The 26,017-nt window shown below is 37.9% G+C and overlaps 1 protein-coding gene across 2 annotated transcripts in view; it reads right to left on the bottom strand.

The window, feature by feature from the left end:
• Positions 1–26,017, bottom strand: part of PKHD1 (PKHD1 ciliary IPT domain containing fibrocystin/polyductin) — a 427,795-nt gene that overhangs the window by 5,254 nt on the left and 396,524 nt on the right. For both annotated transcript variants that reach the window (XM_070456320.1, XM_070456321.1), the window contains 3 exons: positions 20,954–21,061; positions 14,241–14,399; positions 10,454–10,576 (listed from right to left, as the gene is read on the bottom strand). In XM_070456320.1, coding sequence (XP_070312421.1) covers positions 10,454–10,576; positions 14,241–14,399; positions 20,954–21,061 — 390 coding nt within the window. The remainder of the gene's footprint in view (positions 1–10,453; positions 10,577–14,240; positions 14,400–20,953; positions 21,062–26,017) is intronic.

The following is a 26,017-nucleotide window of genomic DNA, read 5'->3' as shown; positions in this document are numbered from 1 at the left end:
ATGCTGGGCACCAGGTTTTATATATATATGTAATTTTATATATATGTATATATATACATAATTTAATCCTTACAACAACCCTCTGAAGTAAGTGTTATTACCATCTCCCTTTTAGAAGGGATACAGAGATTAAGCAACTTTTCAAGACCACAAATAACATAATAGCACATCTTACTGTATAGAAGTCAAGATCTATGACTCCAGAGTTGTAGTGGGAGAACCACACAGTGCTGTGTACAATTAAAGCTAGCAAAGGGGAGTTAAGAAGAATGCTTGGCTAAATACATGCATCAGAGTGTGGCACATGTGGGAATGTCATCTTCCATGTGCCTTAGAGTAAAATAAAAGGTTGAGAACTACCCTAAACCCCTGAGAGGTATATGGCAGTACTGTCACTGACATGTCCCATCCCTGATTTTCTAATTTCTCATCATCAAATGCATTAACATGAATTTTTATACATACATACTTTTATATACAAGGTAAATGCTAATTGATAAACCTGTGTATTATACCTCTCTCTCAGTTTCCTGAGCCTGTCTTGGCTTATGTTAGCAGAGAATCATCAAGTCTGTATCATAGTGTAAGAGACAATATTATAGTATAAATATAAATAACATAAATATAAATAACATCATAACATAAATATGTTTAATCTATATCTATCTATCTATCTATATAAACAAGGGCTTCCCTGTTGGCTGAGATGGTAAAGAATTCACCTGCAAGGCAGGAGACCAGGATTCGATCCCTGAGTTGGGAAGATCCCCGGGAGAGGGAAACATATAATACACTGCTGATTTGGAAGAGTAAAACAAGATAAAGTAATCATGTTGTTTATATTGTTTTGATGATGTGTCAGTTAATATTCTGTGAAACCCATGTTATCCACATCTTCTCTCCTCCTCCACAGTCCTTTCTTCTAGCATGTAACTGCTATGGTCCCCTAACTATAGGATAATTCTCTTGCTTAGAGCTTCCAGGTTATCCTAGTCTCCCTATGGGACTTCAAATCCTTCCAGAACTATTCCTTGACAGCTCAAAGGCATTATTTTACTCCTCAGTACTTGTTGACCGGAGTTTCTCATTTGACTTGTGCAACTGTTTTGCACAAGTTTCTATTATTAGTCACCTTTCCTTGTATGACAGTCTCATCTTCCTCTTAGGACTTTTGAGTTCCTCAGGGAAGGAACTTTTTTTTGCCATCAACCTTGTCCCTCTATTAAGCCCAGCCCTATGTTGAGTCCTGAGTTTGGTGTCATCTCTATAATTACCGCTCCCACCAGGAGGAAAAGACATAGTTTATCAAGATCAGCAAATAACCAAAGAATAGGAATAATAAATTGTCAAGTAGAAGCAAACTTAAAAAAGGAAAATGGGCTTTGAATTTTTATCCCTTGGTAAAACCAATACCACTTCATGTAAGGGGAATCAAACACTGCAAGTCACCTATTTTCAATCCATTGAAGATATTGTTATCCTATTTTTGAGAGACCGTCTTTGGAAATCTATTCCCCCTTGTTCTTTGAGTCTGCATCTATTCATGAAAGACTAACACGAGCGCAGCTTTCTTTTGCAAGCCCCAAAACATTTAAAAATCTCCCATGAATTATTTACACGGCAGCTCCAATCAGCAACATACCTGACAGACTCCCCAGCTGAAATGAAAGTGCGCTGTGTAAAGGTGTCGAGGGAGGCTGGCCACCTCCCACTGTGAGGTTATAGACAGAACTAAGTCAGCACACATTATATGTCAGCGCCAACATCAGAAGGAATCCGATCCTTTGATCTTGGACCTCCACAGGAAGCTTAGATCTCAGACAAATTAGATAAAAAATGAATTTATAGCAGATATGTGTCCTAAGGCATTCAGCTGAATGTTTGGGTCTTAGGGAAGGAAGAACAGTGAGTATCAAAACATATGCAACAGCAAGCCTCCTTTCCACCTCCACCTTGTTGGTGAATCCCCATTAAAATGGAAAGATAGGATTTCACATTGCCCCTCTATGTCTCTTAGAGTCCTGTTGGTGGGTTTGATCAAGTTTCAGGGAGACTATGGGAACATATATCCTTACTCTATGAAAAAGAGAAAGGCTTGGTGGTTTGGGGTCCATGCAGGTTCATCCACAGTTGACTGTAATTTTTCTTAGGTATCCTTAACCTCTTTTGGCTTCTAGAACTTTCTTGGGCAACCAATATCCTGAGCCTATGATTTTAAAGATTTGTGTGGGTAGTAATTGTTAGATTCTTCTTCTTCTTCTTCTTCTTTTTTTTTGCTTGCTTTTTGATCAGTCACCTGTTTGCTGTGTTTTTTAAGATTCCACAAATAAGTGATATCCAACAGCATTTGTCTTCCTCTGTCAAACTTACTTCACTCACCGGTTTCTTTTGCAATGGGAAAATTAACAATGAATATTCTCTCCTTCCACACCACTCCCTGTCTTTATTTTTATAGCCTAGTCTTCATGTGCTGCATTTAGTGTAGGATGACTCGGATTCAGTGTGAAAGACCCAATATAAGCTCCTCTATCTTGAAGCCTAAATAGGATCTAAAGCAGAAAGATGGACAGTGGATCAACCAACAGAATAGATTCCAATCAACCAAAAATAAAAAAAGAATCAATCAACCAAGAATAGACTCCACTTTGGTTTCTCATTTGTCAATAAGGGGAACAGTCCTGCCCACACATTGAAGAAGATATACACAATAATTAATAAATAACATTAAATTATTAATAGGAAAGAATTGCTATTAATGACAAATATAAGTACTGGGCTTCCCTGGTGGCTCAGCGGTAAAAAATTCACCTACCAAAGCAGGAGACGAGGGTTCAATTCCTGGGTCGGGAAGATCCCCCTGGAGAAGGAAATGGCAACCCACTCCAATATTCTTATCTGGGAAATTCCATATACGGAGGAGCCTGGTGGGCTATAGTCCATTGGGTCGCAAGGAATCAGACACAACTTAATGACTGAGCATGCATGCACTATAAATACTATCACCTATGTTTTTTCTACATTATTTGTTCTTTTAAATGAAAAATTATTATCTATTTTTAATAGGAAATGCATGATGAATCAGGAAGTATGGAAATTTTTAAAAGGTAAAGAAAAACTGCCTTTCATTCCACATTATACCATAAGTGATCTCCACTTTATTATTTCTGCAATACTCTAGCAATGGTTATGTTTTAATAAACCTAATTCAACTCATTAATCTACTCGAAGTTTACTTTGGTAATTTTTTGAAGTATGAATCTAGATTACTAAATGTTCTAAGAAGTCAAATTTGTACCCCCATTAATAGATGGATGCTTCTGTTTCCCTTTATTTTTATTATCTTCATCATAACTTTTATTTCTATACCTAATACCTAGTTGAAATTATTTTTCCTAATGCTCATATATTCTTGTATCAGTGTCACACTGTCTGAAGAATAGTGACATAAGTATTGTGTCTCTGGTTGAGCTACCTTTTCCCATTGCCAAAAATCCCATTTCCTGTAAAAAATTAGTTTTCTGTCATTGATCTACAGTTTCTGAAGAATTTTAGAATCATTTTATACTGTTCTACTCTGTACAAAATAATTGAAATGGTGTTAAACACTGAGCCACCAAGGGATTCCTAAACCAAAGTTAATTTAGAAATAAATACGGTCTTTACAATATTAATTAATCTAATTAGAAATGCGAAGTAATTCCCTACGTATTTGTCCTTAAACTCTTCAATAAAATACAGCTTATTTTTTATGTAAGCCCCACATACCTCTTGTTTTTCCCCAAGACAGCATGTTCCTTGGCCACTATTGTGTATTTATCTTTCTTAACTGTATACCCCTGGATTATACAATATGATTGTTGCTTAGACTGACATTATATTTGACTACTCAAGTTATTAATAAATACAGTAGTTAATGGTTAAATCTTTAAGTTATCATTCAACAATCTTCTGCAAATCAACAAGCATTTTCTCCAAAATTGTCCTCTAAATTTTGTTTTAAATTTGACTGTTTCTTCCCATTCCAAATATATATGTTATAAAATTTTGGTAAGAATGAGTTCTGTGCTTTATCATCACTTAAGTAGAAATGTTTCTAATATTCCATTGTTAATGATGATAGTGGATCTTGGTTGCAAATAGCATTGGAACTCCCCATCTTATCTACCAGGCAGGCTTTTATTCCTGGTAATTTTTTTTTTAAGTTTTCTTTAAAGAATAAGTGATAGATTTTATTTATGATTTTTCAATTAGGAGATGTTCATATCTTTTTATTATATGGCATGGACATGCTATTTATTAATAACTTCCAAATACAATTTGACTTTCTTGGGAATTGAGGGCAATTTCTGGTCCCGAACTATTTTGCTCTTCTCTGCTTCCAGATGTCTTGAGGTCAGCCGCCTCCTCTCCTCTCCCTGCCATTTCTATAGATTTGTACTTACAAAAGGTAAATTGATAGTCTTTTTATTTTACATTCACAAAACACACCATATACAGTCAGTAGGATTCAAACGCGGTAGAGAGAAGAAATCCGTGAAGTTAACGTTTACAGTTGCACTGGTATGGTATGGAGCTCCTTTTCACCTGTCCGTTTTCCACTAACACTGGGGACACGGATTTCACATACACAAGCACACAGTGACTAGCGGCCACAGATCAGGGTACTATGTGGAGAAGGCAGCACTGAGGTCTGCAGCAGTAACCCTGCCACAAAGACGGAGGGAGTCATCAGGAACACAGGGAGAGGGAACTCAGGTGGCCGGCAGACAGCATCACCTAGAAGGAAGGCATCACATTTTGCCTACTTCTGAGACCCAGAAAAAAATGCAAAAAGGCAAAATGGTTGTCTGACAAGGCCTTACAAATAGCTGAAGAAAGAAGAGAAGCTGCAGGCAAAGGAGAAAAGGAAAGATATACCCATTTGAAGGCAGAGTTCCAAAGAAAGGCAAGGAGAGATAAGAAAGCCTTCCTCAGTGATCAATGCAAAGAAGTAAAGGAAAACAATAGAATGGGAAAGACTAGAGATCTCTTCAAGATACTAGAGTTACCAAGGGAACATTTCATGCAAAGATGGGCTCAATAAAAGACAGAAATGGTATGGACTTGACAGAAGCAGAAGATATTAAGAAGAGGTGGCAAGAAAACACAGAAGAACTATACAAAAAAGATCTTCATGACCCAGATAATCATGATGATGTGATCACTCACCTAGAGCCAGACATCCTGGAATGTGAGGTCAAGCAGTCCTTAGGAAGCATCATTACGAACAAAGCTAGTGGAGGTGATGGAATTCCAGTTGAGCCATTTCAAATCCTAAAAGATGATGCTGTGAAAGTGCTGCACTCAATATGTCAGCAAATTTGGAAAACTCAGCAGTGGCCACAGGACTGGAAAAGGTCAGTTTTCATTCCAATCTCAAAGAAAGGAAATGCCAAAGAATGCTCAAACTACTGCATAATTGCACTCACTCTCACATGCTAGCAAAGTAATGCTCAAAATTCTCCAAGCCCGGCTTCAGCAATACGTGAACCGTGAACTTCCAGATGTTCAAGCTGGTTTTAGAAAATGCAGAGGAACCAGAGATCAAATTGCCAACATCGTTGGATCATAGAAAAAGCAAGAGAATTCCAGAAAAACATCTACTTTTGCTTTATTGACTATGGCAAAGCCTTTGACTGTGTGGATCACAAAAAACAGTGGAAAATTCTTCAAGAGATGGGAATACCAGACCACCTGACTTGCCTCTTGAGAAATCTGTGTGCAGGTCAGGAAGCAACAGTTAGAACTGGACATGGAACAATAGACTGGTTCCAAATAGGAAAAGGAGTACGTCAAGGCTGTATATTGTCACCCTGCTTATTTAACTTATATGCAGGGTATATCATGTGAAATGCCAGGCTGCATGAAGCACAGACTGGAGTCAAGATTGCCAGGAGAAATATCAATAACTTGAGATATGCAGACGACACCATCCTTATGGCAGAAAGAGAAGAACTAAAGAGCTTCTTGATTAAAGTGAAAGAGGAGAGTGAAAATGTTGGCTTAAAACTCAACATTCAGAAAACTAAGATCATGGCATCTGTTCCCATCACTTCATGGCAAATAGATGGGGAAACAATGGAAACAGTGAAAGACTTTATTTTGGGGGGCTACAAAATCACTACAGATGGTGACTGCAGCCATGAAATTAAAAGATGCTTGCTCCTTGGAAGAAAAGCTATGACCAATCTAAACAGCTTATTAAAAAGGCAGAGATACATTACTTTGCCATCAAAGGTCCATCTAGTTATGGCTATGGTTTTTCCAGTAGTCACGTATGGATGTGAGAGCTGGACTATAAAGGAAACTGAGTGCCAAAGAACTGATGCTTTTAAGCTGTGGTGGACTCTTGAGAGTCCCTTGGACTGCAAGGAGATCAAACCAGTCAATCCTTAAGGAAATCAGTCCTGAATATTCATTGGGAGGAACTGATGCTGAAGATTAAATACTTTTGCCACCTAATGCAAAGAACTGACTCTTTTGAAAAGGCCCTGATGCTGGGAAAGGTTGAAGGTGGGAGGAGAAGGGGACACAGAGGTTCAGTTGGTTGGATGGCATCACTGACTTGATGGACATGGGTTTGAGTAACCTCTAGGAGTTAGTGATGGACAGGGAAGTCTGGCGTGCTGCAGTCCATGGGGTTGCAAAGAGTTGGACATGACTGAGCAACTGAACTGAACTGAATTCAAGACCCCAAAAGATGTGCAGCCATTATCCTGTTGTTAATCTTATGAACCAGAATAAAATTTCTCCATCTCCTTTAGAGGAAATGAGTGGCCTTTTTTTTCTGTCAGCTATTGTAGGAATTGCTGGAATCCAGGGGTCTGTGAAAAGGGGAGGGGGAATGAGAAGGATCCATTCTATCTCTGCCTTCACCATTCCCTCAACAGTTCAGTTCAATTCATTCACTCAACAACGGTCATCAATGGTCTCATGTTATAATGCCCTCTGGCGTTAGAAAAGATACAGACCTAATACGGAGGCATCGGGACAAGATGAACACGCATAATTATATTACATATAAAAGGTGTTTAGTGAATAAAAGGGAAGTGTCACAAAAGTTGAGAAAAGGGGACTATTCCTTCTAGATAGCTGAATTTTAAAAAGAGAAAAAATATTCAACCTGGGATTGAAAGGAAGGAATGAAAACTTAAGATTTATGGTTATGTGAGAGAAGTGTGTCTTGGAACCGAGATTCTTAAGTTATGTACAGAGAACAGTGTCCAAGCAGGAAAAGAGAGGGAATAGAGGATGGACCTCTGTAGGGAGTTTGTTAACTGAGACTGACCTGAAGATGCAGCTGGGAAATGGAGTAGGTAGGGGGAACGGGGATGTAAACCAAGACACTGCAGAGATGGAATCGATAAAACTAGCAAGCCACAAGGCAAGGTCGTAATGGAAGGCCAAGGGTTAAAGGTGACTCTGAGGTATCTAGCCTGCGAGGTCTGGGGGCTATTCACCAAACTAGGGCAACAAGGGAACAATCGCCAAAGAATGGTACAAAGCTGAGTTTCCACAGAGCGTAGCAGGACTCCTTCTCAGTTCTTTTGTGGACCCCAAGTGTGTGCAAACTCTACAATTAAGCCTTTAGCAAACGGGATTTGAAGCAGTGTGATATGATTTATGAACTGGAGAGACTAAACATGTAACTTAGGATAATGAAAGTCTTTCTCTCCTTAGCATGATGGTGATTGCTTTATACTTTTTTGTTTATCACCTGGAATTGTTCATTTTCCCCAAAATATTATTCTCATGTCCCAATCATATTAGAAAGCCATAAAGAATAGTGACCAAGTATCATTTCTTTATAACTTTGCAGAGAGAGGACCTTAAAAGGTATAAAAAAAAATCAGAAAATAAATACATACTTGTTTCATCTGTATTGGAAGATGAAATTTAAGCTCATTCATTTCTAACGGGTGATGACAAGCAATCCTATTGGAAGAAACGGCGCAGGTGAGTGTGTTTGAAGGTGTTAGACCAGTCCCAGGAAGAGTGAGCTGGTGGAGGTGAGTGTGAAGAGGGGGCAAGAGGGTGGAATCGAGAGAAAGACAAGGTAGAGTCAAGTCTTGAAGAGCTTTGAGTCCTAAAAACAAGTAAGAACAATAATAAATAACACACACGCAGCATACACAATGTGCCAGAAATCTCCCCATGCTTATAGTGATACTCACTCAATCAGCATAACAACATCTGAGTGTGGGTGATATTATTAGGACAATTCTCGTGATGAGGAAGTCAAGTGCACAGAGGACAGTTGACCCTCTTGAGGGCATGAAGTAAAGTCAACAAGGGAATCAGATTAAACCCAGTCTTGCCGATGCCCAAGTTTTATGCTCTTAATTGTTAACTTCTCCTGCCTCTCCAACTGAGGTTGGTAATTCACTAAATCTTGTGAATAGCAGAGTGATAAAAGCATATGTGAATTTTAAAAACTGGTTTAGATGCTCCTTATGTCAAATGCCCTGGTAAAAGTAAAACTCAAGGGAGAGATACATGCTTTACTCCCTTCCCTGCTGCATACATACAATTTTTGGTAAAAGCCGTAACATGATAAATTTATAGTCTGTATCTACTGGACAGCAGAAATGCTCGATTCTATCAGCTAAATATTTGATGGTGATGCTTGGTGTTTGCAAAATGCTTATGAGAGAGACAGGCCAATCACTTGATCAGCAAATGCCACCAGTTTAAAAACACAGAAGGAAAAGGAAACTAGAGTATCATGGTAATAACAGAATAAAACCAAATTTATTTAAAGCTAGCAGTAATTAGGTATTTATAGCTGGTGATAGTTTCCAAAGAAAAGCAGGAGATGTCTCATTACTTTCTTTGGAAACAATGCTCTTAAGATGTGGACAAAGCTTAGAAGATAAGAAAACAAATCCACTTTGATCCCCAGGGGAGCGTTTGGAACACACATCTTTCTATTTTGAACTTGGATGTCCTAATAAAATGGCCTCTTTCATTCTCCCATCTCTTTAATCTAAACTCATCCACAGGAGCCCTATCCCTTGTTTCATTCCTGATAATTTATTAATAAGCCACCACATAAAAAATGTCCCTTAATAAAACATCCAGGCATTGTGGACTGCGTAATGTAGTTAATTTAAGCTGGGAAACTGAGATTCATGTAGATGGTCATATTAGATTAGGGGAAAGATTAGCATCACTCCTGCTGTTTGCTGGAGAATGCAGTTGAATATGCCCTTCTTCACAGAGCTGGGTTCCGAGGACCATTTTCAAACACCTGTCCTGAATTTGCATGCCATGATATGGACAAGCTTCTGGAAACCAAAATCAAAGTAGTCTTAGATGGAATCTAGAAAGAGTTCCTGCCCACTTCTCTCAAACTCCATCTTTCACACTCCCACCCACTCATATTTCCTACTACTTTCTGATGCAGGTCCAGGAGCTGGATGGAAAATAGATGGCTAATTTGATAGGAAATTAAAAAAAAAACCCTCATTTCCTCTGTAGGAAAAAAAATGCAAAGGAGCAAACAACCCGATACACAGATACACGCACAGTCACCAGAGTTCATGAAACTCATTAGAAGCAGAATGACGTCAGACTGCTATGGTTTGGTTAAACATCCACTCAGAACCAGTAAGATTTGGATTCCTTTTCAAGGAGAAAATATCATGATAATTAGTTATTACTTAGAAAACAAGCAATATTTTTCCCTTTAGAGCATATGTTTCAAAATTCAGATCTATGGAAGTTACTGAATATTTTTCATACACCATATTCATACTTGGCAAATCCATCTTGTGTTCTGCCCATTGTCTTTCTAATTTCTGTGTCCTCAAAAACACAGAACATTGGTCTGAAACAAATGCTTATCTTTTCTCTGCTTGGCAGCAATTCTAATGGCCATTTAACAATATAACAAACAAAAATCATCTGGCATCATGCACAATGTAGGCAAATAATACCTTTCACAAAAAGTACGACTAAGCAGCAAAGCAGGGCTTAACAAAGCTGACATTTCTTGAGGGTTCTATATTCAATCTAATTTGCATAGTTGGTGTTGGGCAACTCCAGGCTCTTTGTTCCAGATTCAATTATGTTGCCAAACTGGCAGCTTTGCAATAGCTGAGGGAAAGATTATATGCCTATACTCTGATTTTCCTTTTCTTTATGTAATGAATTCAAATGTTAAACCAATAATCTTCTAGTAAGAAAAAACATATATGAATGTCAACTCGAATCATTGGTTAATAGCTGAGTGAATCAGCTGGACTTGTATGTTCTTTTGCTGGGGTATAATTTCCTTGAGAAGAAATAACAAAGGCTAAAGAAAGGTCTATAAACTAAATTGATTCAGAAACTAAGAGCCAGAAGGAGGCTACAGTTCATACACCATGGGTCTGTTTCTCTATGTGGGAATCATCCTATTATTTAAGCTTACCTTCTGCCATCATGGTGACTTCTTTTCCAGTCTCTGCTTGTGACCCTTGGTGTCTGGGTGAGACATGGCTGTGATTCCTTTGATCACTATTCTGAGTTTCAGAAATCTCTTCATTTTTTATTTCTAAATTAATGAAAAAAAGAAGTGTTTTTTTTTTAAAGAATAAAATGACATATTTATTGCAAATGAACCTAAGTGTTAGGATATTTCTCTTGTCCACTTCCCCCAAATCATTGTGATAAATGTGCAACAAAATGCACACAACATCCCAGAGCTTAAGGAATAATAAAATAAAATCCCATATACTGACCACTACCACGGAAGTATAAAACTACTGTCCAAAATGGTGGCCACTACATGTGGTGGCTGAATATGTGAAATGTGTCTGTAAACATAAAATACACACTTGATTTTTCAAAAATGCAAGATACCTAATACTTTTATATTCATTACATGTTTAAATATTATTTTGATATTTTAGGTTTGTCGTTCAGTAGCATCACTAAGTCATGTCCGACTCTTTGAGAACCCATGGACTGCAGCACGCCAGGCTTCCCTGTCCTTCACCATCTCCCAGAGTTTGCTCATACTCATGTCCATTGAGTCCGTGATGCCATCCAACCATCTGTCACCCCCTTCTCCTGCCTTAAATCTTTCCCAGCATCAGGGTCTTTTCCAATGAGTCGGCTCTTCACATCAGGCGGCCAAAGTATTGGAGCTTCAGCTCCAGCTAATTTTAGGTTAAATGGCTACTAGAAAATGACACTATCTGCCTTGTCATATAACCATGAACATGGTTTATGTTATCTTTCTGTTGACCAGAGTGGCTATAGAATGTTCCTAGTACAGTAAGTGCCCTACATATGAACCTTCAAGTTGCAAACTTTCAAAGATTCGAGCCTGTGTTTGAATGTCCAGTCACATAAGTTAGCTCTGTGTCTGGTGTACATGGTCGCATTATTGCATCCTCTACAAGTGGCTGTGCTCTTGTGTACTTCCCTGTAGAGTACTGTATGGAGTTCAGTAGTACAGTATCTTTATTTCAAGCCAGATCTTTAAATGGACGACTTTATTAACTTTTTGCTATGCAACACAAGGAGCTTACTAATGAAGACCTGATAGAGTTGGAGGCCCAGAGAAAGGGCAAAAGGAGACAAGAGGAAGAAGTAACTGAAGAACTGAAGAGATTCATGATGCAGGAAATGGCCAGGGGATTTTCTTTGTCTGAGGCATTTGAGACACAGGACCTGAACATACAACAGCACACGGAGGTTGCACAAGCTGCTCAGAATGCAATGTGATAGTGTCATCCATGATGAGAAAAAAAGAGCTACTATACAGACATCACTGGATCGTTTTTCCAAGAAGGTAGAGTTGAACCCAGCAAGGAACCAGAAGCTGTGCCATCAACATCAGGGATGCGTGAAACTGCAGCTTACCCTCTAACTCCTATTGCTGCAGATCCTTCAGCTCTACCATCTCCCACCTCCTCTCTCTCCTTCAGTCAGCAACTCTTCTTGCCGGCTTACTCAATGCTAGCCTCTGTATGTACTGTATTTTTCAAGGTACTATAAGATTTTAAATGCTTTATTTTTTGTGTTTGTTTTCTATGCATTTTGTGTGAAAATTATTAGATACCTATTACAGTAAAGTGCAATACTACATAGCCAATTGTGTTAGTTGGGTATCTATGCTAACTTGGTCGGACTTACAAATTTAACTTATGAAAGTGCTCTCGGAAGGGAACTTGTCCATATGCGGGGACTTACTGCATTTTTTTCAGATTTTATTGAGAATTAATTATAGGTTCACAGAAAGTGTCAAAGAAACATACAGGGATGACCCATGCACCTCCACTTAGCCTTCTCTTCACATCAACAACTTTCATTAACTGTAGTATGACATTAAAACTAGGAAACTGGCATTAGTGCAACCCACAGAACTCATATAGCTGTGTGTATTTGATCGAAGACTTTATATCTTCAGTCCGCTCTTGACTGGAGTGATAGTCAATTGTATGAAAGATCAGGTCCCTGCCCTTATAGAGCTTTTATTCTAGTATGGATGGCAGATGATAAGCAAATAAATTATAATATAATGTCAGATAATGCCATGCCAAGAGACATGATGATTGTCTTAAGAAAAAGCACTTTTGTGATTGCTTTGAGCAAAACTGATTGATGGATTTTTTTTTTCATGAAACACCATTTCATATTGAAAGTACTTGAAAGAAAAACTGAGAGACAAATTATGTTATTCAAAATTGGGTATTTGGGAGATTTCTTTTATCAGTAAATGAAGTGAGCCTGTAACTTCAAAGAAACAATTGATAGTATTTGTCATCAGTGATATAAATCAAGTTCACATCAGAAATTTTAGAAGTTTAGCAAACGTTGTTATAAACTACCATGAGCTTCACAGAGTTTCTAATTCTATTGATATTAACATGTAGTTTTTAAAAAATTTTAGAATGAAATATATTAATATCAGCATTTGGTATATCTATATAACTCGGTGAAACAACATTTACCAAGTGGCCAAAACATAATTTTGCAAAATCACCTGTGGGCAAAATTCAAAGTACAAGGTAGACTTGTGCATTTTCATGTAACAGAATACAAAAAGTATCTTTGGTCTAGTTTAGGTGCAGCAACAAATAAGAACATCTACTGTATATTTAAAAGTTATTAAAATATTCTTCCTTTTCCTATGAGGTATCTATTTGAGGCTAGAATTTTTTTCAGATACTTCAGTCAAAACAATACATTGCAACAGACCAAATGCAGAAGCTGCTAAGAGAATCCAGCTGACTTTTCTTAAATCAGACATTAAAGAAGTTTGTGAAAAATACCATTCTTTTCACTATACACATTTTACAGCACAATTTTTAAGTTAAAAATATGAAGCTTGGCTCAAAATAAAGAGCATCTAGTGGAATTTCCTTCTCCAGCTGCTCTCAGAAATCCAAGCACAGTGACCTGTCTGGTGGTGGCACCCTACTTCCTGCTCTTTCCTGTCTTAATTTTTCACTTTCTCTCTTTGCCTCTCCTTATTCTGTCTTTTTATACCCACTCTTCCTTATCACTTTGTTTTCCTAGTATCTTCTAATACCACAGGGGTTTTATCCATGTCTCCAACCCCATCTCACTGCCCCAAAAAAGAAAAAAATAAGATCAGATTCTGGGAAAATGCCCAAGAACAGTTTCTATGCTCCTAGGGAAAAAGAGGCAAATAAACAAAAAACCCAAGCACTCTCTTCCTTCTTCTGAAAAAGAAGAGGATATTTCCCCTTGATTATAGAATTTGCCTTTTTGGAAGGTCACCTGGGCTGCCCCACACAGTGTTTCAGAGAGTGGGGTCTAGCAGAAACCTAACTACCCGGTTTGATTCTGGTGGTGAGACCTTGGGAAAGTCACTTAGCTTTTTTGTGCTTCATCTGCCATGTCTGAAACACAGACAGAGTACTCGGTACTTATTTGATAGAACTGTTCTGAAGACTGAATGAATTCAAGTCTCTAAAGTTCTTAGAACCCAGTCCATAGTGAGTATTCAAAAAATAAGAGCTGTTGCTATTATTATTGTTATATTATTGTTATTGTTGTTATTTGGGATTAGGCAATCCTTGTCTCTATCAATTGAGCAACTTGGCTGCATCAAACAGCAATTTGCTGTTTGATATGTAACAGAGGCTCATAAAATATGTTTCTTTGTGGGAAGAAAAAGAATAGTATATTATACATAATGGTATATTTTTTCAGGTATTTTTATTCAAAAACAACCTGCATACTTCTGGTTTTGCTTTTCTTAAACCAACAGCATACGAGGCAGCACAGAGCCAGCCACGAGACCCCTGAGCACAAGGAAGCAGCCATGATGATGGTGGATCTCTCGGATGGAGTCACAGGTAAGACAGCAAACGGCCTGGAGCGAGCTGTAAAATTGACCCCTGTTCAAAAAACAAATAATACAAAATTATAATAATAACATACTAATAAGATGCTAATATAATAAAATATTGTGGAAGAGATATGGTTAAAACAGTACCTGGCACATAGTTGGTTCAATAAATATTTATTGAATTAGATGATTAAATATATGAATCAATAATAAATGCAAGACTCCTATTTCTGAAGAACTTCAAGATTCCAACAATATCATATGATTATTTCCAGTTCTGTTCATTACAATGGGAGAATTCTTCCAATGCTCTCCTATTTTCAGACCTACTTCCTCCACCAATGCAAAACTGAAGATTCACTCTTATTCTCCACTAATTAGAACAGGGAGGAAGGAAGGAAACTCTAACTGAGATAAACATCCAAAGCATTATGCTGAGTGGGTGAAGTCCATTTCTAAAGGGTACATATGATGTGTGTTAAGTGTTAGTTGCTCAGTTGTGTCCGATTCTTTGCAACCACATGGACAGGGAGCCCACCAAGCAAGAAAACTGGAATGGGTTTCCAGTTTTCTGGAAACTGGGGATCCAGTTTTCTGGAATTCCAGTGGGATTCCAGTTTTCTGGAAACTTCTCCAGGGGATCTTGCCGACCAGGGATCGAACCTGGGTCTCCCACATTGCAGCAGATTCTTTACTATCTGACCCACAAAGGAAGCCCTGTATATATGATATGATTCCATTTATATGTTATTTTAGAAAAGACAATTATAGGGATGGAAACCAGATTGTGGAAGTTGCAGGGATTAGTGGGAGGATGTGAGGACAGAGGAACAACATAAAGGAGACCTTTGGGAAATGTTCTATATCCTGATAGTGGTAGTGATTATATGAATCTCTCTCTCTCTCTCTCTCTCTCTCTCTCTATATATATATATATATATATATATATATATATATATATTTGAATTTATAAAATAACTTACCAAAAAGATCATTTTTACTGTATGTTATTTCAAAAATAGAACGTTTAAAACTTTGCCTATAATTTTGGGAATGATAGATAGGTTCATTATCTTAATTGTGAGGATGGTTTCATGGAAGTATAGATTCATCAAAGCTTATTTAATAGTACACTTTAAATATGTATAGCTTATCCTATGTCAATTATATCTCAAGACAAAAGTTAAAGAAAAACACTTGCTTGTGAACATATATTAGATATAACTAGTGTTTTTGAGTAGCTCATTCAAAAAAAACAAACCCCCAAATCTCTGCTTTCATCTGAATAATTCAGGCAAAAACAGAGCTTTTATTTCATCGACTCAAGGAAACACTGTGTTTTCTTTGCTGTGCTTTCCTTGAGCTGAACCTGACATTGGATTGGAAGTCACAGTTAGATCCCCAATCTCTTGACTCCTGGCTGACTTGGTCCCAAAGCTACTATAACAAAATTATCTAGAAATGTTTCTCTTGTGTGTATGTCTTATACTTGAGCCATATTTGGCTTGTTTGTTATCAATTAGTTCCTTTTTATGGACAACTGAATAAGCTAATTCTAGCCCAGAGACAGAGGGATGGATTTTACTAGGGATTCACAGAAGTAAAAACAAAATTCTTTATTCTTTTATCCATTTTACAATAACTGCTCACTGATTGTTTACTTCACCAAGTAGACAAGTTACTGTTCTCATTCTTAAGATATTTACAAGCTAATAAATGAAATAGGAAACACATACAAATATAATACAAATCAGAATGTGACCCATGCCACCAGAATGATGCAAGTCAATTGCTTTGGAAGTTTGTTTTCCATTGGTATGCTTGGGGAAAGCATTCCATAGGAGGGAGTATCTAGATGGGGATGTGAAAGTTGAACAAATAAAGGCAGAAAAGAGAAAAAGTGACCTATATTGAAAAAAACTACTGCCAGGAAATACCAGGAATTAATGCAGGAAAAATGTGAGGCAAATTTGGGTGGGCATTACACATCAAAAGCCAAAAGACTGTGACAACATTCTGAAGTCAATGAGGTGTCATAAATGGAAAAATTCTGAGTGAAGAAGTGGCTTGAGCTACCTGGGATATAGAAGAGTAGGCCATGGAAGTGTTTAGAACACAGATAATGACACAGAGGCTGAAATCAGGCCTAAGGTTTGTAAGTCTAGAGCAGTAACCTGGGTCTAAGGGTGGAGACTATCAGTTTTTAAATATTTTCAACAGCAGAACATTATTTAAATGCAATCTTAGATAGAATCTCAGTATACCCACCTATTCATAAACAAATATTTATTTGTGCCTATGCTATGACATGCCAGTTTTTGCTTTTGTTTACACTGGGGCTGTAATGCTGAACTAGGCAGAATTCTTGTCCCTTTTGGAATTTAGGTTCTAAGGCAGAATAGAGCAGGCAGGCAATAGACAGACAAGCAAATACTCGGATACTCTTGACACCAGGGAGTGAGGAATTCCCAGCAGAAGACCGAGAATGGCTGGAGATGGGGGGAGCAAGATTGGGATGGTGGTGCAGACAGAGCGAGGCAGAAAAGAGCTCTCTGAGGAGATGACATTTGAGAAGAACCCTGGGTGAACTGGTGAGTAAGACATGTGAATTTAGGGAGGAGGAATATTCTAGACTCGGAAATAGCAACTGCAGTTGGGTCAGGTGGCAGAGTGCATTCCATCTCCGCCCAGCAGCCCTGGAGAGCTCCCTAAGAGCCCCAGGGCCCCAGGAAATGGTTAAAGAAACCACAGCCTAGACAACAGTAATGACAGTGCCTGTGGAAAGGCTGGGCGGGAAGTCAAGAGAACAAACCTACAGACACCTTGCCCTCTGGGATAGATAAATGAGCCGGATTAGTCCACATGTTAGAAAGACTTATGAGGATTCTATACACACTTGGTCACCCTATGCAGTTTCTCAGTTCCTCAATTTTTATATTTCCAAAATAGCATGGTGATTATAGTCAATGATACCGTATAATAAATTTCAAAGTCGCTAAGTGAGTAGGTCTTAACTGTTCTCAGAACAACAACAACAAAAAGAATGACAATTATGTAATGTGATATAGATGTTAGCTAACACTACAGGGGTAATCATATGGCAATACATAAATATATTGAACCAACATACTGTTCACCTTAAACTTACACAATGTTATGTCAATGGTACCTCAACAGAAAATAAATTATATACATGCATATTAAAAGAACTAAGTCCTTAATTATGTCTTTGATGTATCTACAGAGTTGAAGAAATGTATGTCTTTGCATGCAGCAATTAACAAAACATTGATTAAAGTGACATTTATTTCCATTAAAAAAAATAAAGACATGGACAATCTTGGAAACTTTAGAAAGACAGTTGGCCAATCTCTATGATCTAAAATCAGGAATCACATCTGCCATTATCTGCCATCTCTGGACATTAAATAGATATTGAATTTTGTCCCTTTTCTTCATTTTAAGAAAAATAAATGAGACAAAACATAATAAAATAGGAAAAAATATGAGTTCCTCTCTCTAAGGGATAAGAAGGAAAATAATAAAAATGATTGCAATCTGCTGTTTGATTCAGAAATTAGATAACAATAACATTCATGAATAAATGCTTGTCACAGCTCTTCTCTGGGAGCTTGTTAAAAAGGAGAAGTGTCACTGATTGGTCTATCAATGTAAGGACAGGCCAGGATAAGCTGCTTTCCCAAATAATTCCAGCCCTGGACATTGATACACCTGGAAACAAGTCACTCTCAGGAGCTATACTGTTAAGGAACGTGAGGTTATGGGGTCACAGAAGGGCAGGCCTTCTGATGTTTTCTATTTCTCCTTCATCTTTTCTCTCCTCATTTAAACAGAGCCTCACTTCACCTTGTAGAATGTCTTGAAAATGATGAAGAATAATTTAATGAAAATGATAAAGAAAAAATGCAAGACAATTCCTCAGTTGGGAGACTTTGCAAGCTGCAGGCAGAAACTAAAGGAAGCAGTAGGCCAGTAACTGTGAACACCAGGGCCAGCTCAAAATCACAGTGTCACCAAGAAGCTTCTGTCTTCACTATAGTTTACATTTGGTTTATAGCATATGCCTTCAAATAACCTTGATGAAGTATTTAATCTTAGTTAAGCATCTGGTCCCATCACCTCATGGGAAATAGATGGGGAGACAGTGGAAACAGTGTCAGACTTTATTTTTTGGGGCTCCAAAATCACTGTGGATGGTGACTGCAGCCATGAAATTAAAAGATGCTTACTCCTTGGAAGGAAAGTTATGATCAACCTAGATAGCATATTAAAAAGCAGAGATGTTGTTTTGCCAACAAAGGTCTGTCTGGTCAAGGCTATGGTTTTTCCAGTGGTCATGTATGGATGTGAGAGTTGGACTGTGAAGAAAGCTGTGTGCCGAAAAATTGATGCTTTTGAACTGTGGTGTTGGAGAAGACTCTTGAGAGTCCCTTGGACTGCAAGGAGATCCAAGCAGTCCATCCTAAAGGAAATAAGTCCTGGGTGTTCATTGGAAGGACTGATGCTGAAGCTGAAGCTCCAGTACTTCGGCCACCTCAAGCGAAGAGTTGACTCACTGGAAAAGACCCTGATGCTGGGAGGGATTGGGGGCAGGAGGAGAAGGGGATGACAGAGGATGAGATGGCTGGATGGTATCACCGACTGGATGGGCATGAGTTTGAGTAAAATCCGGGAGTTGGTGACGGACAGGGAGGCCTGGCATGCTGCGATTCATGGGGTCACAAAGAGTCAGACACGACTGAGCGACTGAACTGAACTGACTGAACTACTGAGAAAACTGTAGGGCAATGGCCTTTTAAATATCCAGTAAGCTGGGACTAAAATATTCAGCTCTACATGTGTTACCCTTCAAAATATATCTTTGGGAATCCCACGGTCAAGGCACTGAACATTCTCCATGGATCTGTCCTTTCATTAGGACAACATCACAGATATCAATAGAATAGCTGTCTTACAAAATTAACAATACTACCCAACCCCAGATGATATTCTCTTTGTGAAGAAAAATGGTTTAAAACTTGGAACTGAGAGGGGGGAAAAAAGATTACAGATATTATCAATGTCATAAAAGAGGATTTTCGAACAAACTCATCCAAGGTTTATCAAATTCTCTGGAACACACCTTTTTTTAACTTAATGTTTAACATTTAGGGGCCAATCTTGTGAATTTGTAGAACATTGGGTAAGTTGAAAATGATTTTCATCCAGTCAGAATATAAGTGATATTCGTAGACACACAACTGAGAAAAGATTAGAGTTTGGTTGCCCTGTATCCAATTTAGCAAACTGATTTCAGCAGTCTTTTCTTTCCAGGCTACATGAACTATACACCTTGCTATCCTCCCGGTTCCCGCATTAAAAAGTTAAGTGACTTGTTGACAAGTGCTCATCATACGTTTTCATGAGAGCCATATTTTTAACTTTTTAAAAAGTATACTGCGGTTTGAATTTAAGTTTCATGAAGTAGAACTCATATCTGGTCTTAATTAAATATTTGTTGCTGGGGTTCAGACAGCTCACATGAAAACATTTCATTTCCTTTGCCATTTCCAATATCTAAGTGGTTTAAATCCACTCATGATTGTTCTGGTGTATTTTTTAAAAGCCTTGCATTATCACAGCTGATGCATTAACTGCTATCTACAGTTGCCTGTCTTAAGTATCAGACTAATTTCCCTGACTCAAATTAATAATTGATTATAAATATCAACTTTTTGCTATGCTAAAATTTTTAGAATTTTTTTGATGCTCCCTTAGGTGAGGAAGGTTTTTTCTGGTAAATTACAATATTGGATGCAATATCTAAATCATTTTAAAGTGGTAATTGTGTCTCTATCAGAGTTTAATGCTTTATAAAAAGGATGCCCAATATTGGACTCTCACCATTCCTCTGTAGGGTGGAAACTGGACTCTATTCATCATGGAAATGGGAGAGTAATATTTTTCATAAGCTCATCTGCCTTTGAAGTTTAAGTAGCATTTATTCACTACAAAGTGATTGAATAGTAGTACCCTCTAACAAAGTGAAATTTGTCAAGAATGCTTCAAAAGGGAGACTTCTTTTGAATGTTTTCTCAGAAAGAACTGGATCGTATAAACAGTTTACACACACCTTCTACCTACAGTTCTAAAGTACCAGGATTGTGAATGTGTATAGCCATCATCTCCAAGGTGGGGGTGGGGCAGTGGATGCGGCAGGCAGGACTAAAAGATAAGGTTTCATAAAACTCAATACTCCATGACTTTATTCCTTATAAATTAAAATTTTTAAATTAATATTCAACCAAATTCCATCAAATGTCATAGGAAAAAAAGTAGAACATTCAAAGTAAATTTTAACAACTAGAAGAAAATGTACATTTGGATTCCTGCTTACCAGGAAGCAATACTTGCTCTTCAGGCTTAACTTCGACATGTGTTCTTGCTTCTCACACCATAATGATGTAACCAGGGGAATTTTTTCTCTAAGCTACAGTGACTGTTATTCATGAGAAGAGCTAGTCCCATTATAAAGGAGAAGGGGCTATGTTTTAAAAAAGAAAGAAAGAAACAGATAATAAAAACACAATGTGTTGAAATTACCTGGAGGAAAAGTGACAGTAAAAATAAAGTGCCAATTTGACCCAGAGATCAAAACTGCCAAGTTGGAGAAGCTCACATAACCATCTTGAGTTTCTACGTGAGTACATCCTACAAACAAACACAAAACCAAATAGTGTATGTTAGTCACCTACACTAGAGCAATTTCTTCAAGTAATCTCTGTAGAGAGGCAATTGGACAATCAAGAAAAAATTAATTAAAAGGGTCACTAAATCCATCAGGCTTCTCCTAGGCAAATCTTGAAACCAATTAAGTCAAGACAGAATAATAGTGAGGGAAAGTCACTCAGATGTGTCCGACTCTTTGTGACCCCATGGACTGTAGCCTGCCAAGCTCCTCTGTCCATGGAATTTTCCAGGCAATAATATAGGAGTGAGTAGCCATTCCCTTCTCCAGGGGATCTTCCTGACCCAGGGATCAAACCCAGGTCTCCCACATTTTCAGGTGGATTCTTTACCATCTGAGTCACCAGGGAAGCCCAGAATAATAGTAACAACAGCTAACATATATCAAAGTTCACTCTGCCAAACATTGGGCATTCTATTCATCATTATATACAAACTACACAACACCACAAAATATACTATTACCTACAGTCTAGAGATTAGGAAATGGGCTCAGGAAATAAATTACTTGGTGCGAAGGCTTATAGATCAAATCTGCCTGATTTCATAAAGTTTGTATGCTTAGCCACTATTGGGCTTCCCAGGTGGTGCTAGTGGTAACGAACAGGCCTTCCAGTACAGGTTATACATACGAGATGCGGGTTCAATCCCTGGATAAGGAAGATCCCATGGAGGAAGAAATGGCAATTCACTCCAGTATTCTTGCCTGGAGAATTCCATGGACAGAGGAGCCTGGCGGGCTACAGTTCATAGGGTCACACAGAGTCAGACATGACTGAAGCGACTTAGCATGCATGCATGGATTTTATTATTAAATGTCTCTCAAGAAAGAAAGTCTATTATCTTTCTTGGTGGTCAGTTTCTAGGCTCTGCCTCTCTTCTGGTCAAGGGATTGGTAGTTTATGTGGTGGCAGAGTAGGCCAATAGATTAGGAACACAGCCACACATCAGATCAGGACTGGTAAAGACTACCCTGTTCAGCAACTTGGATTGTCTGCACTTTGGTTTCCCTGATTAAAATGCAAAAAGGAAAGCTTACATTTTCTAACAATAGGCCATCCATTTACAAACCGAAAGAAGGAAACTGAGCTCCAGATCCCGTTCACAATGCCATGAATTAGTCTTCTGCCTCCACTATCCTCAAATGACTTTGCTAATTAACAGCTGCTCCATTTCAGTTTGGAAATGTCACTATGATTATTGGTATGATTGACAATGAGACAGGAGAGTGGTCCTAATGTTTAAAAATTGGTTTGAGATCTTTAAGGCTGAAAGGTATCATAAAGATAGAATATGCACAGTGTTACATTTTTCAATTCAATTGCTCAATCCTTTTTTTGGGAAAACATTGTCTTTCTTCATCAATTTTGCAGAGCTAACTAAAACTTCCCTTTTCAGAAACATCTTTCCTTCATCTCTTCAGAGTCCCAAAATAAATAAAAATGCCCAGAAAAAATGGAAATAAATAAGCTAAGACTCAAATAAATGATAGGCGCCCAAGATAAATGCCGTTCATACTCTTTAAAACCTATATGCATCAAAATTATGGTCAATAAACTCTTGCAAACAATGAACTGCAGAGTACAGATGTTCAACATGAAATCGTTTGCTGCAGTTTTTCCTTTGACAAACGTCCTTATTGTTCCCATCTTTGGAGGAATACAAAGCAGCATTTAATCGAAATGTGTCCGGCGAGCACAGTGAGTCTGCTTCATAGAACAGCCGCCAAACTGCCTAATGGAAAGTACTTCAGCTTCAAATGGGCTTGCTTTTGTGTTAAATACCAGCTTGCCTCAGAGATCTCTACAAAGATTCCCATATATATCTATGATATTGTCAGATTTGAAGCATATGTGCCCAAAAGCGTAGGCAGTTGCTGCCAAATACAGTATATTACTCTGGGGTTCTCCATATCTCTGGAATGATAATTGTAAAATAGACAAATGTCATAGACAGGCTCCCTGATCAAGCTGGGACTGGCTGAGGGAACCTGGGAGAAGATGAGGTGTTGGGTTTGAAGCAAGACTGAAGTTGATTACATGATTTATCAGGGAATGCTACTTGAATGTGATTCTATAAGAAATAGGGTTTTAAAATACCTTTTTAGTCCAAATCCCACCCCCACCCATTCCCACAACTACCCATCTTACCCCTAGCTGTCTACACTAACAAACTATTACATCATTAATGTTGAGATTTTTTTTAATATTGAGGACATATTTTTCTACAATGAGGATCTATAGTTAAATATCAAAGGATCTGAAGGTCCTAAAATAATTATCTTTGAGTATATAAACCCACACGGCTTCCCAGGTGACACAGTGGTAAAGAACCCACCTGCCAATGCAGGAGATGTAAGAGAAGCAGGTTTGATCCTTTGGTGGGGAAGATCTCCTGGAGGAAGAAACAGTAACCCACTCCAGTGTTCCTGCCTGGAAAATTTCATGGATAGAGGAGCTTGACTGGCTACAATCCATGGAGTTGCAAAGAGTTGGACATGACTGGGCATACACACACAGCACATGTGTATAAACCCAGTTTGGTTAACAGCTAATAATCTTCTTTTTTTTTTTTTTAACTGAAGAGGATTGACTGAGGTCAAAGAACATGAAGTTAATCTGCAGAACAAAAGGTTTAGGCTAGACATAGATATGATTTTGTTGTTAATTTATTTTTCTGCAGGAAATACTTAAGTTAGGTGGTCTATGCCAAATGGTTTTGGTTCCATTCTCTCTGAAGTTAAGGAGAAACAATTCATGATGGTGTTGAGAGATAATTCCAATCACTGAAATAAACTGTTTGGTGATGTGGGCATTTCTATAAATAATTTTTTTCCTATTTCATGACATTCACACACACATAAAATATATGCATATTAGACATCCAGACCATTCCTCATATGTTCACATTGAGTCTCCAAACAAGGACAATGGTGACAATACTGATCCAGGGGAGTCCGTTCGCTTGAGCACAACTTGGTATTAATAGAAGAAAATAACAAATGATTTCATGCCTTATTCATTTTTCATGATTCAGTATGATTTGAAACAAGTTGGTGAGGATATCCTTGGGATAACTGAAAGAAAAGTAGTGAAGAACCCGGGGTAGTATGAGTCAGGAGTGGGGCACAGTAGATTATAGAGGCTGAGTAAGGTATAGCGGATGAGTAGGTATGAGGTAGGGGTAAAGCATGGAGTGTAAGGTACTGGGTACAGGTAATGTATGAAGGATGGCAAGGTACATATTTTATAGGAGGCATGAGGATGAGCTTAGACTCAAAGCCAGGGTAGAGCAAGAAGTAACTGTAAAATCAGAGTCTATTCTTGGAAACCAGCAATGCTGCAGACAGGCAACTGTTTAAATTGGTAAATGAGTCGCTTACAAGTTTGCAAAAGCATTACGGAACACTCAAATTAATACAAATGTCATAACCTATATGGTGTAAAATAAGTGTCTAACTGCATTCTTCTGGGCGTGGATATCCAGTTTCCCCCAATACCATTTGCTGAAGAGACAATTCTTTCTCCATTGTATATCCTTCATCCCTGTGTTGAATATCAGTTGGCCATAAGTGAGTGGATTTACTTCTCAGCTCGATAGTCTGTTCCATTCGTCTATATGCCTGTTTTGAAGCCAGTATCATACTGTTTACTATAGTTTTGTAATATGCTTTAAAATTAGGAAGTGGTGCCTCTCATTTTGTTCTTATTTTACAAGATCATTTTGATTATTTAAGATCTTCTGCAGTTCCATATAAATTCTAGAATTGCTTTTTTCTATTTCTGTAAGAAATATTATTGAGAGTTTGATAGAGATTAAATTAAATCTGTGGATCTCTTTGGGTAGTACGGACAGTTTAAGCAAAATTAGACAAGTGGGATTTCATCAAATTTAAAAGCTTCTGCATAGTTAACAATTAACAGAATGAAAAGGCAACTTATAACATGGGAGAAAATGTTTGCAAGTCATTTATCTTATGTTAGTGTTAGTTTGCAAAATGTACAAGAAATTCTTAAACCTCAGTAGCTTAAAAACTAATAACCCAATTAAAAAATAGGCTAAGACCTTGAACAGACATTTCTCCAAAGACCTGTAAATGGCCAACAGGCATATGCAAAGATGCTCAACATCACTAGTCATCAGGGAAATGCATATCAAAACCACAATGAGATATAATCTTACACCTAATAGGACAGCTATTTTCAAAAAGGTCAAACGATAGCAAGTGTTGAGGAGAAATTAGAATTCTCAAGCACTTTTAATGATAATAGAAAATGGTATAGCCATTTTGGAAAAGAGTATCAAGGTGCCTGACAAAATTAAAACTAGAAATACCACATGATTCAGCAAGCACGCTTCTGGGTATTTATCCAAAATAATTAAAAGCAGGATCTCAAAGAGGTATCCCCATATTTGTTTCAGTGCTATTTATACTAGCCAAGATGTGGAAACAGTCTAAATGTTCACCAACAGATGAAAAAAAAAAAATAAATATATATATATAGGCTTCCCTGGTGGCTCAGATGGTAAAGAATCTGCCTGCAATGCAGGAGGCCCAAGTTTGACCCCTGGGTTGGGAAGATCCCCTGGAGAAGGGAATTCCATGGACAAAGGAGCCTGGAGAGCTGCATTCTCTCTGGTTGAAAAGAGTCAGACATGACTGAGTGACTAATACTTTCACACACACACATCACACACACACACACACACACACATATGCTACAGGTATGACAAAAATGCTCATCACACCTGCGGGGCAGATGGCTCCTTAAACATTTCCTGTCAACCTTATGTACTTTTTAGAAGACACTGGCATTGTACACTGGCGGTGGAATTTTTTTTTTCTTTTCCAAATTACCAAAGATACTGAGTATTAGTGACTTTGTTATGAACCCCCAGTGGTTGCAAACATTTTTGGGC

The sequence above is a fragment of the Odocoileus virginianus genome, chromosome 27 (genome assembly GCF_023699985.2).
Source record: "Odocoileus virginianus isolate 20LAN1187 ecotype Illinois chromosome 27, Ovbor_1.2, whole genome shotgun sequence".
Classification (NCBI taxonomy): domain Eukaryota; kingdom Metazoa; phylum Chordata; class Mammalia; order Artiodactyla; family Cervidae; genus Odocoileus; species Odocoileus virginianus.
The sequence above is the reverse complement of the archived record's forward strand: the minus strand, read 5'-3'. Positions and strand labels throughout refer to the sequence as shown.